The 17241-nt window shown below is 39.3% G+C and overlaps 2 protein-coding genes across 2 annotated transcripts; one reads left to right on the top strand and one right to left on the bottom strand.

The window, feature by feature from the left end:
- The first annotated feature begins 41 nt into the window (after positions 1-41).
- On the top strand, positions 42-7474 carry LOC140223819 (uncharacterized). Its single transcript, XM_072305064.1, has 2 exons — positions 42-3456; positions 3957-7474. Exons 1-2 carry the CDS (start codon positions 2809-2811, stop codon positions 4008-4010), a joined length of 702 nt encoding a protein of 233 aa, XP_072161165.1. The 5' UTR covers positions 42-2808; the 3' UTR covers positions 4011-7474.
- A 4376-nt stretch (positions 7475-11850) lies between these two features.
- LOC109042283 (mitochondrial potassium channel) lies at positions 11851-16975 on the bottom strand. The gene is made up of 3 exons (XM_019058941.2): positions 16419-16975; positions 14577-14838; positions 11851-13540 (listed from the first exon to the last, which is right to left on the bottom strand). Exons 1-3 carry the CDS (start codon positions 16787-16789, stop codon positions 13334-13336), a joined length of 840 nt encoding a protein of 279 aa, XP_018914486.1. The 5' UTR covers positions 16790-16975; the 3' UTR covers positions 11851-13333.
- Positions 16976-17241: the final 266 nt, after the last annotated feature.

The following is a 17241-nucleotide window of genomic DNA, read 5'->3' as shown; positions in this document are numbered from 1 at the left end:
TTTTTAGCATCAAAATCAAACGTCCTCCGATTGTGCTGAAACCGAGCCAGTTCCTTTGGAAATGACCTGCTGAGTCCGATTTTTCAGTCCAACAAGCTCCACAAGTCTGCAGGATTGCGCAAGTGGCAAAGTATCGCTAACTGAAAAAGCCATTGATGTTTCTCTCTCTAACCGTTAATTTAGGAGATATTCACAATTCACAAGTTTCGGTCTCAAAAATGGATCCAGGTTCATGCTGAAGTAGCAAAGAATGCAGTAAATTGCAATTGCATAGTAAAATTATTTCCATTACATTGGAGTGTTGGTTACGTTGCCTATCAATCTATTGAAGGGACACCTCTCATTGAATTTTATTGGAATAAACTTGAAAATAATTGCAAATTTTGTTAGCATTACACATTACCTATCATTCTAGTAAATTGAGCTCATCTTGTTGATCATTTAAAATTGACACTCAATGAGGAAGTGAGATGTATAAAAAAAATTTCCATATTAGAGCGTCAAAGCGAAATTTTATGTGAAGACATTCATTGCACTGTGTGTGCTACTTGGGTAGCAATTCTACCAAGAATCAAAACTTTTGGCATGAAGCTCTTCTGTAGAGCTTGTTAAAAGCCATGGAATTCAAAATTTAATCGGATAATGCAACATCAAATATCTTGAGGGTGTCATTTCTGACTATGGTATATTTGAACTCCGCTTCTGAGCTTGGCTGCAGCAATGCGTGCCTTGTCTTGCATTATGAGCGGCTGTGCCTTTGTGGGAATCAAATTCTGCACGACGATTTCGAAGTGAATACCTTAGCATAATTGGCTTAGAATATGTGGACTTTGGAACAGAAAGTAATTTTTAGCTCATAAGTCAACCTTGAAACTGCCAACTTTATCTCTACAGTTTGTTTGACTATGACTTCAGGAAGGTGACCAAACCAGTAATACTGCTATGTTCTAAAACATTGTAAATATGAATAATTTTGGGGATTTCAATTCCAGGCAAGAGATTCAGTTCAAGTAAGGATGATTTCTGAGAATTGAAAGAATACTTTGTATACTCTATCACAAAAGTTTTATTCCATATAATTCATATATTTGAACAATAATAAGAACTCATATAATCACAAAAAGTACATATCTTAAAAAAGCCAACAAAAAATGAATACAAAAATAGATGACTAAAATAATGAACAACTTAATCAATGAATCAACATTCTCCATTCGACATTCTAGACAAAGTAAGTCGTCTTTTTCAGGCGAACGGAAGGGGGGGGGGGGTCGTAACATACTTCACTGATCCCTTCAACTTTTTTCTTGGGTGTTCCCGAGATTCTCATGTTTTATGTCTTAGCCGTGATTAGCTCACTATTAGTAAAAGTATTTGTTTCTTTCGCAAAATCAAACGAGTTAAATTTGTTTTTTCTTCAGTTTTCTTTCAATTTTCTGGTTCTATACATGTGCGTGCCCTAATCCTAACCTCAAAATCATGGATCATACTAAATCACCAAATTTGCTGAAACTCAAGATAAATGAATTGCGTGATCTCTGCCTGAACAACCACCTTGATAGCAAAGGCACAAAACTGCAATTCGTGGACAAATTAGTTCAAATAAATATTCCTACCCCTAACTGTTTAATTGATAGGATAGTGCAAAAGACTGAGAATTCTCAAAGGTTTTATACTACCCGGAGTTACAGGAAAATCTACTGTCCCCAAGTTTAATTATGGAGAAAGATGAAAAAGTTTTCTTTGACAAGAGAGGTGTCAAAATATTGAAAAATGGTAAAACAATTTTGAAAGGTAGGTAAACTAGAATCTAGTGAAGTGTTTGAAGTTGCTGATTTTTACAGTTTTCTGCATACCAGCAATGAAAACCTAGTTATGAGTGCGAGGAGCACAAAGATTATGAGATTAGGCCAGCTTGGAACTCGCAACGCCAGATACCCTAGGCCAACATTGAAGTTGACCCAGATTTAGCAAACGACAGACAGTGGATGGAAAGTAACACTGCTCCTTGGGCCAAAGTAACAGAAGTCAATGAAAAAACCTATGAATTGCAACTTCAGTTTTTTATAGAAAACGGAGCCTCTATTTGTGATTACTTTATACAGTATGCACCACATGTAGAGCCAGAAGGATACACTTTGATTGACAGAGACCTGACCTGAGACCATCTGCCCTGACACTGTCTGATCTGTCCGATCCCACTTTGGCTCCAGAAGAAAGAGGCATAGACCTAGGAGCTTTGAGCCGAAATTTTTTTGTGTGCGTCTTCAAGTATTTAAAGGATTGAAACGGTCATTTTGCCTTTGTGCCCACTAATTCTTAGCCCTCATTTCGCGGCGCGGCCCGGGAGAAGCTGAGAAAATTTAATTTTGTGTTTCCGAGGTTGCGTAGACTCAAGAAAGGAATTATATAGTTGATTTTTCTGTCTTTCTTTTAATTTTTTTTCTTTTCGTTTTTGATCGTTTTTCTTTACAGGTCAAATGTATTTGGGAGAAACCAGGGAATTTTCTTGTCTTTTCAGGATTGCGTTTTTTTCAATTGGATGCAGTATCATGTTTCATTTTTATATTTTTATAAGGTCAAAGTAATTTTCTTGTTGTTTCTTGTTTCGTTCTCTCGTTTTGGGTTTGTGTTAAATTTTTTTTTTGTGAACCGAGCGAGTGTTAAATCGCCTTCTTGCCTATTACTGAAATGCCTGAGTTCATTTTGTGTGTGTCTGGGTCAGATCAGCAGTAATTTTTAATTTAATTTAAATTTTTTTTTATTATTTCACTTACTATCGCCTATTTCATTTTCTAATCATGTGGAATGCATACCTTAAATATATTTATTAACACCGAGTCGATCAGGGTAGATTATGCTGAAATTCTTCCCTTACTAAGAGAGAAACAGTTGATTGTAATCGACACACATGTGCGAAGTGAAACCGTGATAGACTTGTTAAAAAAATTACCTCCTGCTGAAGTCAAGGAGTATATTGGAGACAGATTAAAACGAACGGTGAGAGCATCCAAGCATTGTGTAGTTCGCATTTTTTCGTCAGTGTATGGGTCAGACACATCTTATGAGGCTGATGTTTTAGCAAGAAATCCTTCCCTTCCTCCGGTGACATACGACGAAGAAGGGTATCCAAAGGATATATCTCTTTTTACTCAAAAACGGGTAGAAGTAGAGTTAGCTAAATTCGGCTTTGTTTACAACTATAGTAGGTTAGACTACGCTAGAAAAGCACTTCGTCGTATAGCTGCGACGAAAGGTGATAAAACCCCCTCTCCTCTTTTCTCGAGTGTCTGTAGGATGCCATACCAAGTGCTGACCTGTTTAACTGGACCCTGCATGAGGTATCAAGTAACTCATGTAACGAGAATGCAACCTTCGCTGTTTCTTCTACAGCCACATCTGTTCTGTCACCAAACTCGCCTCATGTTAATAAGAAATTTATCACAAAAACCTATGGTAAGTGTGCACTTTTGCTAGGGACTAGGAACAATACACCGCTCTCTGCCTTCAAGTCATTATTAATTTTTATCGGTATCCACAGCCTTTTTTCATGTATAAATCCTCGTAATTATAAGAGCCCCCACCCCCCCACGCCCCTAATGTAAATTCCTGTATGACCTAAAGATTTAGAGATTTTATAGGAAAAAAAGGTGGTATTTTAAATGGACAGCCTATTTTCCACATTCTTTTATTAATTATGAACCCGAAATATTTAATTTTTTTAAAGTAAGTCCAAGGTGTAACAAAAGAAGGCAGCTGCAGTTTCAAGCATACTGTGAACATCATGTTCGGAAGTAGCATTCCAAGGAATGTTTGATCTAATAAGTTTTCTTCTAACCATAAGACTCTTTTTTATTCTGTACTATCCTGGAGTAATCTGAATGAGTAGTGAATTAATTCTCTTTTCTGGTCCTCAATCCTTGGTTAATGCAGTTTTTGTTTCCTTTCTCTTGCAGAGCTTAAAAGTAAGAGATCAGCAGCTGACAATAGTCTTAAGAACAATAAGTTAGTGAATTCAAGACCGGGGTCTGAAAGATCCCATGTATCTGCCATCTGCAGCCCTGAAAATATAAGTAAGTCTATCTGTATTTTTATTGCTTCTTGCTTTCTTCTTATCTGAATTGTCCTATATTGATGGTGTATGCTTCAAATCACGGATCTCGGTTTGCGTAAGTAGGAGACTTTGCAACATATTTTTTGTCCTTATAGGAAAACAAGTAAACATTTTTCCTCGAACTTTCATCTGATTTTTCTGTGCCTTCCTAAAAACATTGTGTAAAAATTTCAGATGATGATGTCAGTTTGTTTTCCTTTGTGAAATCAAAGTAAGCACGCACATTTTGAAACACTGCAATCCAGATATGAAGCTTTGGACATATATTATCGTGTCATTTTTGCCACAATTTGCCACTCCATTCAGATAACCACTGGAAGAACGAGTCTACAGGAGATTTTGTAAAAATTTAGTTCAATAAGACCATCATTTAGTTCCATCATTCCAGGAAATTTTTATTATTCTAAAGAAAAACGCAAGTACGTTTGCCACGTTTGTGAGCGTTGGAAATGTTTAAAATGTTTGTTTCTATTTTATTATTAATTAGAAGTTGTAAGATGTGGTTACGCCCCCACACACTAAATTTTCTTAAAAGAAATCAAGCAAGAGCTAAGTAGACTAAGTTAGAGTTAGTAGAATCGAATGACAACAGAAGTCAGTAAATTTTTAATTAATCAAATTATCTTGTAAGACAATTTTTTTTACCCCCTCCTTATCGAATATTAAATATTTTGGAGTAAACCGCATAGAATTTGTGAGATGTTGAAGATTTCTTTACAAGTCATATTGAAGGGAAGTTAAATACCAACAAGTGTAAAATTAATTGTAAATATTTAAGTTAGATGAATCCATGATAAATTCACCGTAGTTTTTCATTTAACTGTAAACCTAATCGAATATTTTCCAGGGCGCCACACCCTAAAGTAGTTTCTAAATAATGTTTAGAATTAAAAAGTAGAAAGCGTTATCCTTATCGGGTTCCAGTGTTTACGGAAAAGTTACCGTTTTATCCCGATGAATTGAGTTGTTTAAAAATGTTTAGAATTAATTAGGTAAAGTGTAAACCCCCCCCCCCAAAAAAAAAAATTGAGCCCTACTGGCCACCCTTTAACCAGACTCTGAACCAAGAACCAGTACGAGGTGCAGTCAAGGGAAGGCAAAGCTTCAAGCAATCAGGAACACAGGGACGGTCTGCAACTTCTGGCGCAGGGAATGAGTTCGGCACTCCATAACGCTGCTAAGGATCGTGGCTAAGCTCAACCTAAGTCACCTTCGCCAACCCCACTCTCGACGTTTAACGCCCGCCTCGCAACGGCAGGGCGACTAAGAAGACATCCAAGGTAGCCCGATGGAAAATGTATGTCCTGCATGCTGGCTGTCAAAGTCGCGGAGGTTCTGGTGGAAGAAACTGATCTCATTTAAGACGAAGTCTACGTGAAGACCCCGTCGTTCAGCCCCACAGCGCCCCTTCACCACAGCACAATGGTCAGGCGGAGGACCTTTCAAGCAGGATAGCTGCAAGTCTCACGAATACTCGGCTCACGGCACCGGCTCCTCAGCGAGAAACCACACCACAGCGATAACGAAGTGCCTATGGCTCGACTTCGCACCCACCCTGGGAGCATCCCTGCGAAGCTGCCGGAAAGTTCAGACCATATATCCCGTTTCCTAAGTTGCGCATCATGCAGATGCTTCAAAAGTTTCCGTTCCCATCTCTACCAACTCATCTTGGCATGGCAACGATTCCACCGAAAAATCAAGTAAGGCAGGAGACCCATAAACGAACGTTTTCCTCCCGGCCCAACTTCCCGATCAACTCAACGAGCTACCAACAGTACCAACCGTAGGGTACCACGATTGTTCAATCCCCCCTACGCAGAGAAATCATTCTTGGAGCAGCTGGTTTCAGAGGGACCAGAAGGGATTAGCCACAAACACATTTCCCTTTCAGATGATCATTTAGCATAGTAAAACGGTGTTTCAGTAAAACACCATGTATATAAGATTTCAGTTTAGATTGTAAGATTACACCCAAGGACGCAGCGCCACTATACTGCACATACAAATGCTGACTCCATCACCGAGTCTGCAAGGCCGATCTCGCGAACGGCTGAGTCGGCGATGTCAGATTACCTCAGCTGACTGGGTCATTGCCACCGGCTCTGCCGACGTCACATCTCCCAGTTTCCCTAGTTCAAGATCTGTCAACCAGGAGCCTAGACCAGGGGGGTCCCTGGTCCTTTTCCGTGTGCAGGGCGGAACCTGAAACGGTCATTTTGCCTTTGGGCCCACTAATCCTTAGCCCTCATTTCGCGGCGCGGCCCGGGAGAAGCTTTGAATTTCTCCGGGATTCAAAGTTTACCTCGAGCAGCGCCGCGAACATTTTCTCGCGCAAGCGAAGGAAACTGGGAGATGGGACGTCGACGGGACCTGTCTGGCGGATGCGTTCCAGCCGCTTGTCTTGCATTTTCTTGCGTTTTGAGAAAACTGCCCAGCCACGATTCCATCGGTTTCCGGCAGACATGCGAAGCTGCCAAATCGGTCAGGGGCCCGCACTGTTCCGGAGAGAATCTCTGAGAATTTTGCGGGACTCTGATGAATTTGGCTGTGGCTCATACACTGTCCGTCCGGCAATTCTTGGAAAGCGTGGTTTGGAGTCTGAATTTTTGCTGCTTCAGAATTTCCCCCAGTACTTTCCCATGGGAACCGACGCTTCCCTGGCATCTCTGGCCCAGGGTAGCGTCTGAACATCACTTCTGAAGTCAGTCGTGTTTTCTCGAGTGAGGAGGGTGTCAGAGGCGATAGCCCAGTCCCTCCCGTAGTTTCGACAGTGCCGACTCGGTTGGTTGAGTAATCGTGTTCTTTGAGTTCTTGATCGGTTTATCTTGTGTTCGTTTTCGTTTGTTTTCCTTTTGAGTGTCCTAAAATTTCCAATTTACGCTCGGAGTTGTGAGATTTTTGTGAATGTTTGAATAAGTTTTTCGAGCCCTATTTATGTGTTTTCTTTTTAATTTTTTTCCTATTTTTCTAAATTAAATAAATTTGAGTGGCCCCTGTTATTACTTCTGTGTTTGGCATCCGTTTACCATTCTTTCGGCTACATCTACACTCCCCCTCCAATCTTGGAACATCAACACCCGTTTGGCGGCAGGAGCGGAAAAATATCTCAAATCCAAAATTCTCAGGACAGGTTTGCCCTCCTAAACAAACATATACCCGTATAATTCTGCTCTTGGGTCTCCTCGTGTTCAAACCTTGTTAATGCTAGTTTTAGTTTGCAATATCCTATTTGGAGTTGTCAAGGGCTCCTTTTACTATAACCTTGACTGGTGGAACGCCCCCCCCCCCCCCATGTTTCTCCTTACTGCAGAGGAACACAAGTTTTTGGTTAAACTGTAGGGTATCCCCCCCAGGGTCCCTAAAGTGGTTTCAGTCCGTCCCTTTGTCCAGAGGACTGAGCTTGGCGCTCAACTTTATTCCACTTACGGGGTCCGATGATGAAAAGCACTTGAATTATTACGGCCCGGCGGCCATTGGAACGTGCAATGACTATGAATTGGTTGGCAGAATCATGGCAATGTCTGTAATTCAAAAAGGCCCAGGGCCCAACTTCTTTTCCGCAGCTTTGTATAATGCTGTGATAACAGGACAGTGATAGGACAGTAAATAAGAAAGAGGATGTTGTCGAACTCAATGAGAGATAAATACAATCCTAGGTCCAGGGAAATTTTGAAATCTGAACTGAAAGTGTTACGCAGCAACGACCAATCAGATCACTACCGAAAAATGCTGCACTAAATCTTCGCCTTCGCAGCAGCTGGGTGTTTCACCTTCTAAGGTCAGAGAAGGAGCAATTCTACAAAATTAGGATTCCTGTCGTTGACGTCTTTGAAGGGATTGATGGAAGAACTTCTAAATGAAGAGTATGGAGATCAACCTTTGATTTTTCTGCTTTTCATAAATGACGTAGCCCCTTACATTACTAAAAAACCATTGGACTTAATTATTTCTCTTCTCAAAATAATCCAGTTTGCCAACGATATGCTACTGATTCTGAGTAATAAGGACCTAAATGATTTGGAGGTTGAGGCTTACATTGTATTAAATTTATTTGCTCAGTGGTGTGCAATAAACCTTCTCAATATGAACCTTTGTAAAACAAATTATATGTTATGCAACTGAAAATTAGCTACGTTTAATATCTTTATCGACAATCATGAAATCAACAGGGTAGATCTACTCAAGTATCTAGGTCTCCTTATGGATAATAAAATTACCTTTAAACCTCACATTAAAGCTTTAAGTGGCAGGTTAAATGCATCATCATCTGTCTTAAGATCCCTTTCAAAGTTTTGTGTTACTAGAATAATGTTGGCAGTGTACCATGCTCTTATTATGTACCATATACTGCCCTATACTGTCATACTGCCTAGCCAGTAGGACTTCCTGCAGTAAAAAGAACATTGATAAGATTTTTAAAAATCCAAAGAAAGCCCTGAGATTAGTTTTTGGGCTCCAAAAAGACGAATCATGCAAATCCCCTTTTAATGTATTTCTGTGATGGCAAGAACTACAGATTTGAGTATTTTCACAAAAAACTCATTGAGAACAATATTTTGTGTTAATTCATGGCAAAATTGTCACAGCGACATGACATTTTTTAAAGATAATGCTTTGTTAACATTGCCGGCCCTGAGGAGGCATCTAAATCTTGGGCCCTACAATCTGCCAGTAAAATCTAATGAGAGATCAATCCTTCTCATTATTTTTAAACAGAGTTTTGATCACACAAATCTCTCTTAGCAAAAGTCTTTAGAAACTCAGTGTACAGTGAACTTTTTTTTCAAACTTTTTTTTCTCAATGTTGTTCGTGTTGTATATCTATCAGTCGTGAATTTAGTATGTCCCATTTTTGATATTCAAAATACACTCAGTGTAAAGTATTATTTGCATAATACTGCTAATATGTATAACCTACTTCAGTGCAAGGAGAGATGATTTAAATTTTCGGTTGGTTTAAAATGTCAGACACTTCTGTGAGGGCAAGAACTACCTACAGATTTGAGTATTTTCACAAAATCCTCATTGAGAACAATATTTTGTGTTAATTCATGGCAAAATTGTCACAGAGACATGATAAGGGCAAAACTTTGCATGCACAATTGAAAAAGTAAATTTTACCTTAATAGCACAACAATCACAGTTAGCCAGGTAAAACAGCAAGACTGCAGAAACTCTTATCTCGGTTTGCAACATTGCAGCCTTCCTGTCATACTCTATTTTCTTATTAGATAAGCATTCAACAAAGTATTTCCAGAGAACCGCGGCAATTTTTCTTCCCTGGGTGAAGAATATTCACTAAAAATTTCAAACCACGATCTTTGTTCATCCTTCTATTCAAAAAACTACATACATCAGAACGAAGATTTTTAAAAACCAGAGACGAGATATGTGTTTTAGCAGTTTCACTGTTATTTCTAGGTTTGATAATCTACAGACCACCATATACTGGATCGGTATCAAAAATTTTGGCAAAATTATCCATCACATGAGTTTACTAACCTTTGGTTTGGTGCTTAAAAATATATTCATTAAAAATTAAAAGTATCGAGAATACTCTGACTGGACTTAAAATTAAGAGGTTATTGTTCATTGTTAAAGATATTGACGATCTTGTCAATGATAATAACAAATCCTGTGAATTCTCCCTTAAAAACTTCAATTATGAAACCAACAAATGAAATTTAATTTTGGCTGGAATTATATAGCTGCTTTTGACTCCAATCATCATTGGCGACTTCATTTATACCAAAGATTGGTAGATTCTGGTTTTCCTCATCTAAATCAATCAGCACAAGTAAGTTTTTGTTGCTTGAAAAGGCATTTTTCATCAATGGAGGTCATAATGCTCAAAATAGAATTCAGCATCAACTCGTAGCAAAGCTAAATGGATGGTTGCCTCCGCCATAGCTCGAAGCCCTGTCGGGTCCGTAGAAAACAAGTGGCCTACCGATCATACCTGACGGATACTCGCCAATCCACCCCTCTGAACATTTTTCTCTGGAGATGACAGGCTTCGCTCAGGGTTGCCAGCCAAATTATTTTTTTCCATTCCCTGACTTTTCCCTGACTTTCCAATATTTTTCCCTGACTTTTAAGTATGGATCTGACGCAGTCTGTTAAAGTGAAAATGAGTCAGTTGATCCCGCAACGCGAGCCCGAAACCGCCCGCGCCTAATTCCACGAAAAATCAGAAAAATCCCTGACCAACATCGAAATTCCCTGACTTTTCCCGGTTGATTTTTTTCCCTGACTTTTCCCGGTTTTCCCGGTCGCTGGCAACCCTGTTCGCTGAGAGCTTTTTGGCTGAGATGAAGCATGAAAGCATGTGTCAGTCTGTGATGCTTAAAGGGGCATGTTTCATCAATGGAAATCATAATGCTCAGAATAGAATTCAGCATCAACCCGTGGCACCGCTGAATGGATGGTTGCTTCCACCATAGCTCGGAGCCCTGTCGGGTCCGTAGAAAACGAGTGGCCTACCCATCATATCTGACGGATACTCGCCAATCCACCTCTCTGAACATTTTTCTCTGGAGATGACAGGCTCCGCTGAGAGCTTTAGGCTGAGATGAAGCATGAAAGCATGTGTATAGCATGTGTGCTCAGAATAGAATTCAGCATCAACTCGTGGCACCGCTGAATGGATGGTTGCTTCCACCATAGCTCGGAGCCCTGTCGGGTCCGTAGAAAACGAGTGGCCTACCCATCATATCTGCGGATACTCGCAATCCACCTCTCTGACATTTTCTCTGGAGATGACAGGCTCCGCTGAGCTTTTTGCTGAATGAAGCATGAAAGCAGTGTTTTCTCTGGAGATGACAGGCTCCGCTGAGAGCTTTTGGCTGAGATGAAGCATGAAAGCATGTGTGCGCAGAATAGAATTCAGCATCAACTCGTGGCACAGCTGAATGGATGGTTGCTTCCACCATAGCTTGGAGCCCTGTCGGGTCCGTAGAAAACGAGTGGCCTACCCATCATATCTGACGGATACTCGCCAATCCACCTCTCTGAACATTTTTCTCTGGAGATGACAGGCTCCGCTGAGAGCTTTTTGGCTGAGATGAAGCATGAAAGCATGTGTCAGTCTGTGATGCTTAAAGGGGCATGTTTCATCAATGGAAATCATAATGCTCAGAATAGAATTCAGCATCAACCCGTGGCACCGCTGAATGGATGGTTGCTTCCACCATAGCTGGAGCCCTGTCGGGTCTGTAGAAAATGAGTGGCCTACCCATCATATCTGACCGATACTCGCCAATCCACCTCTCTGAACATTTTTCTCTGGAGATGATAGGCTCCGCTGAGAGCTTTTTGGCTGAGATGAAGCTTGAAAGCATGTGTATAGCATGTGTGCTCAGAATAGAATTCAGCATCCATTCAGCACCGCTGAATGGATGTTGCCTCCACCATCATGCGGATCCCAACTCATGGCACTGCTAAATCGATGGTTGCCTCCACCATAGCTCGGAGCCCTGTCAGGTCCGTAGAAAACGAGTGGCCTACCCATCATATCTGATAAAGTTGGACTCCATACAACTCATACAAGTTGGAGTTGATGCAGACAGCATAAACCCCAAGAACTGTTTTTAAACATTGATTAAGAAACACTTATGTACACTTTATGAGATAATAGGATAATAAATTTAAAACATTTACTATTTATGTACAAGTATAAGTATGTAAAATAATTCTATTGTAATTTTATGTTATTTGTTCTTATTATTTAATGTTCCTTTCTTTTGGGAATTATAACCTACTTCTGTTTTTACCCTGGAATAAGGGTTTCTTTTTTTATTTACATGGTACAGATTATGGCGGCAGTAGCGCCCCAATAAAATTCTGCAGTTTTTGTTACATATATTTAGAACCTGATAAATGCCAGCAGTCAACCCTTACAGCACTTCTTAACTTCACTGGGGAAGAGATACTGCATTATTTTCCTGAAGGGGAGGGTCGTTTGCTATCACCTTTAGTAGTGGTTGTGTTTTTCGCTCGCCCCTCAGCCGGGCACCGGTCTTTCATGCTATGTCATGCGAAGACTTCCTAGCGGCCGGCACCCTGTCCCTCCAGCCACTTCATTTTTCCTCATATTTGCAGGGCATAGCAACCCCTCCCCCCATCATTTCCCTTCTTTTAGAGGGAACAATTGGCATCAACGAACTCGGTAAATGAATTAAAAAATTGGTCGCATACTCATTTGCACTTCAATTTTTCTAAACTTTGTAGAATGGACATTCTCCTCAGTCTGCTTGGAAACAGTTTACACCCGTCTAAGGGCTAATCCAGAACCGAAGCTTGGAGGTTCTCTTGTTTGTACTTGTCTCTTGAACTTTAAGCATCTGATACAAATGTCAGTTTGATTTGTCTCCACTTGATAGTAAACTGGGAAAAATGTGAGAAGTGCCTTTTCACTATGCTTCATGAGCTTCATGCTTAAGTCCACAATTGTGCAGTGCTCACCTGCGATTCATCATACGGGGGGGGGCTCTGTTAAGGAAAAAATTCCGCTGTTTAATGATTTGTTTTGGTTGATATAAGATGGAATAATGTGATCCTCCAGATACTTAAAAAGTCTTAAACTATTCAATTTTGAAAGATGGCTGGAATGAATGGTGAAATCTAGCAGTATCCAATCTTCATTAAATTTAGACAACAAAAGAGGAAGTCGCTGATGATGGTTGAAGGTGAGAGCAGCAAAAATGCATCAGCCAAAATCAATTTCTATGAATGTGCACTGAATACTTTTTGGGGAGTTTCTCTAAAGTATTCACATGTTTGTGCATTACCTCCTCTTTGTTACTATTCAATTCAACATCTCTGCATTCATGTAAAAGTAGAACATGTCAGAGTATAAAAGCAATTTTGATTGATTAGTGCAAATGAAAGAAAGTGCCAAACCAAAGGGGGAAGAACTCAAGTGACTGAAAATTCAAGTTATTAATCTGACCTAAATTGTTTACAACTCAAGCAAAGCACAAACAGTATGAGCACAGGCACATGTTTAATCCCAGAGTGAAATCTTCACAAAAATTCATGGGTTATGAGTACCTTTTACGGGGCTCTACAAGGAGACATTTCATCAACCATCATAGTTTTAGTTTCCAACTAAAAACCTCCGAATCCTCTTCATACTAAAAAGTAATGCAGTAAGCATGTTCTTTTGAACGCAAGTTTGAAGTTATCACATCAGAATAAGGCACAAAGATCAAACCTCTTTCAACGGCACCAACAAGCGATGAGAATAGCGACTACACTGACTAGAAGAATATTTCTTGTTGACTCATAGTAATCAGCAACGACTTCTTTCATTTTATCACTTTCAGCTACTGAGCTTTTGAAGAGTGGTGTCAGAGAGTTGATGATGTCAGGTCCAATCTTTGGAGGTGGGGGCTGATCCATTACGGCTACTTTTAAATCCGAGAGCTGAAAGTAATATAATCAGTATTGGAATTGGATTGAGTTGAGCAAATCAGTGATATTTACACTAACAGTATTAGAAAGGTACCTATTAGCAATATAGTAGGACTAGTGACACATGCTAGAGAAGCATATTGATTTGAAAGGGAACGATGACCATGAGAAGCTTGGGAATTAGATACGCGATCCTCACAAAAATGACATTCAAAATTGTCGGAAGAAAAACATCTTTGTGTTCAAGCCCACACAAGAGGCTATTTCAATCTACTTGAATGGTCTATACTTCAGGACTTTTTGTAAAGAATCATACTGTTCCTGACTTCCATAAGACTGAATTAATAATGTACCATATATCTGAGAACAAAATTTTCAATGGGAGAGCTTGATTTTTGGGAAAAAATCTGATCATTTCAGGCAAGACTAAACTAATAATGAAAAATATGAGGGTCATTCTTGAAACTAGTGCTAAAAATCCAAACAGACTCTATTCTCAACTTTGTAGCGAAATAAAAAAAATAATTTCAAAACCAGTGCAATTGCAATTCCCACAATTTATGAATTTGTTTGCTGCATTTACCTGTTAAAGAAGTCAGAATAGCGCTGGGTATTTTTCAGAAGCTAATGGGGCCACTTCAATTATTCTACACAAGTAAATACATAATCTTGTCACATGAGTCATATCATACTTGACTCATTGTGTGGAAATTGCAGCTCTGTGGAAATTGCAGCTTCACTCCCAAAAATTTAGGCAAAAAGTTCTAGGAAATTGGAATAAATGCCTAATTCAATATGTAGAAAATCAAGGGCTCAAAAAATCAAACTTCTATGGTGCCAACCGATGATAGTGTTGACATTTTGTTTGAAACAATCTAAAATCCAGAGCTTCAGGTAAATAACATTTGCAAACTTAAATATAATTGATCTACTAAAACTTATTTTGTGGTAGGTGATAAGCAAAGTTAAAAGGAAACACACCCATACAATAAACTCGGAGACTAAATTAGACCAAAAAATAGAAAAAAGAAAATTGAAAAAAACTCACAAGTTTCTTGATTTCTTTCATCCTAGCGTGACCATTTATTGTGCTAGCCACTAGACCTATAAGGGTACCCATGACTGAGGCAATTAAAGACCAGTATTTTGTTCGCATTGCTTGAGATCTTTCCTTTTCATGTGAGTCCTTCACGGCACATGATAGAATAGTGAAGGTTTCTCTTTCTCGATTTTCACAATCATTGAAGTTTTCCACCAGTTTTTGCTCTTCCTGTAACATTTCATGCTCTTTCGTGACAAGAAGCAGGTACCTATGAAAATAAATCAAGAGTGAATACAAGGGAGGAGAAAAAATGATCATCAAACATGTAGCTGCTAAGAAAGGGATCTTGAGCAAATTCCTTCCTATTTAAAGGCACATGGAAAAACGGCACAGTGATTACATTATTTGCAGTTAGCAAATAATTAAATAACGTAGTAAATTTAGTAATAAATGTTGCATTTGATCCAGTGATTGACCTCTGTTACAAATGTAACTTTTCTTTTTTAGACATTATCTACTATCATTTTGCAATTTTTTGATTAATAATGATTCTCGGGGCCCATGCAAGGCTATCATGGTCTAAAAAATTAATATCTGCCAAGATTTGTTAGTTTAAATCAGTCATGCAATATATCGCATGCTAGTTTGAACATGCCAAAAACTTAAGACAAATCTAATCCCAAATGAATTTAATTTATTCAGGAAATTCTATGCTCCGATAAGGGTGAATACCTACACCAAAAATCTGACTGAAAAAAAAATTGGTGATTGACTTGCCACATCATTCCATTACATTGCTGTCCTGTGCTAAAAATGTAAACAGGCACATAACACCTGCGTGATCACTAGATGCTTCTGCTGGAGGCATCAGGTCAATTGCTGGTTACCCAATGACCGTTAAAAGTTTGACGGTCATTCTTGAAAATGTGATAACTTCTCCCTAATTACCTAATGACTGTCATGGCAGGTCATCGCTGAACGCAATCACACAGCACTTTTCAAAGATGCTAGGCAAGGCCACTCAGCATTGAGATAACTTCAATAAATTTACTAAACAGTTACATGACGGCCACAGACTGTCAGTTGATGCTTTATCTTTGTTGTCTCCAGAGAATGCATCTACTATTTGTGCCTTGATAAGTAATGATTAATTGCGTCACATTGCTCCTTAACATCCAACTTTCTTATGTTTGATAGGTTCCCTACATCACTAAAAAATTGACAGACTCAAAATTAGAACTACAGGTTGTGTTACAGTGTTAGCACTTGAACCATCAAAAACCAATGAGTTAAATGCTGCAAAAATGACAAAGCCGCCAAACCAGTCTGATAATGCATTCAGGGTACAGTTGATGTCTTCAAATTCTAATCATTGATGGCTTATTTTGGAAAGCTCGGACTTTCAGTCTATAGCAATATTGCGTTGGGAGGAATTATCATGCCAAGAATCATCTTCAAAATCTAAAAATAAGGTCACAAGTATTGTTTTCAATTGACCATCAGTGGCGATAAATTGAAATTGGCTGCAAGCTGGAAAAAGGGGATGCTTTAAGGCACAAAAATAGTTAATTGATTGATCAATAGACTGAAATTTTAATTTTCCTAGGTTAATTCCTCATCAATTAGAATTTAAAATGCATCAGTCGTTCCTAATATGTATTGCGTTAAAGCTGAATCCACCGTAAGCTTGCCGTCTGAGGTCTCCAGATACTGGAATTTTTCCTCTGAAAATTTTATTGATCTTCATTGGAGATGTTTCATGAGTCAAGTTCATTGTCTAAAACTCTAAACAAAAGGTGATACAAGCAAGACATTGGCCTGACAAAGTTTCTCGAAGGATTCACAAACCTTTTCTCACCACGGGTAGTTGTGTCAATTTCTTCACGCAAATCTTTTAAGCTTCTCTGCATAGACGTAAGCTCTTTGTGGGCCTCCCTTCGTTTCGACTGAGCTTCAACGAACTCCATCTCAGCCTCAAGGACTTTGTTCTGGGCGCTACGAACCTCGTCCATCCCAGAAATCTTATCGTACCAAGAGATAACTTCAATTACTCTGGAGTTCAAGGCAGCACCTGCTTGTGTATTGGACCTAATATTTTCCACTTTCTGAACTAAGGACTGCTTGAGATGGGAGGTTTCAATGGGTTTTAGGCTGAGAGCTTTCCATGAATTCTTGATATTGCCATTTGCACCCATGATCAGTTTCTTGATGTTACTCATGGTCGTACGGGAAAATAATTCGAGGTGTGTGAAAAAGGCGAACTAAAAACTGAAAAGGCAGCTATTCTTCGAGTGATAAATTGATGCCAAGTTGTTGAAATTGCAATCACACTTCAAGAGCACTTTTCCACTTTTCACTTTTCACTAAAAATATCATGTTGATATCACGTCACGGTCTAAGAGGAGAAGGAAGTGAGGTTAGGTTAGGCTTTCTAGCGTGCGCGGGTTTTTTTAGCCAATCAAACTGCATCTTAGATTGTAGCCAATCATAGAGGCCAACCGAGAAATTTCTATTTCCCGCCAAGTTTTAAAATGACGGGCTTTTTTTTAAAAATTGGCGCGAATACGTAAAACACCGCATTTGCATTCGTTTCAATCCCCCGAGCTGTCATGAGTGACTGAGTGGGCGGGGGATCTGCCTCTGAATTTCGTAGACCTAAGTAGGTGTTGTA

The sequence above is a fragment of the Bemisia tabaci genome, chromosome 10, assembly GCF_918797505.1.
Source record: "Bemisia tabaci chromosome 10, PGI_BMITA_v3".
NCBI lineage: Eukaryota > Metazoa > Arthropoda > Insecta > Hemiptera > Aleyrodidae > Bemisia > Bemisia tabaci.
Note: the sequence above shows the minus strand (reverse complement) of the source record. Positions and strands in the feature narration are given on the sequence as shown.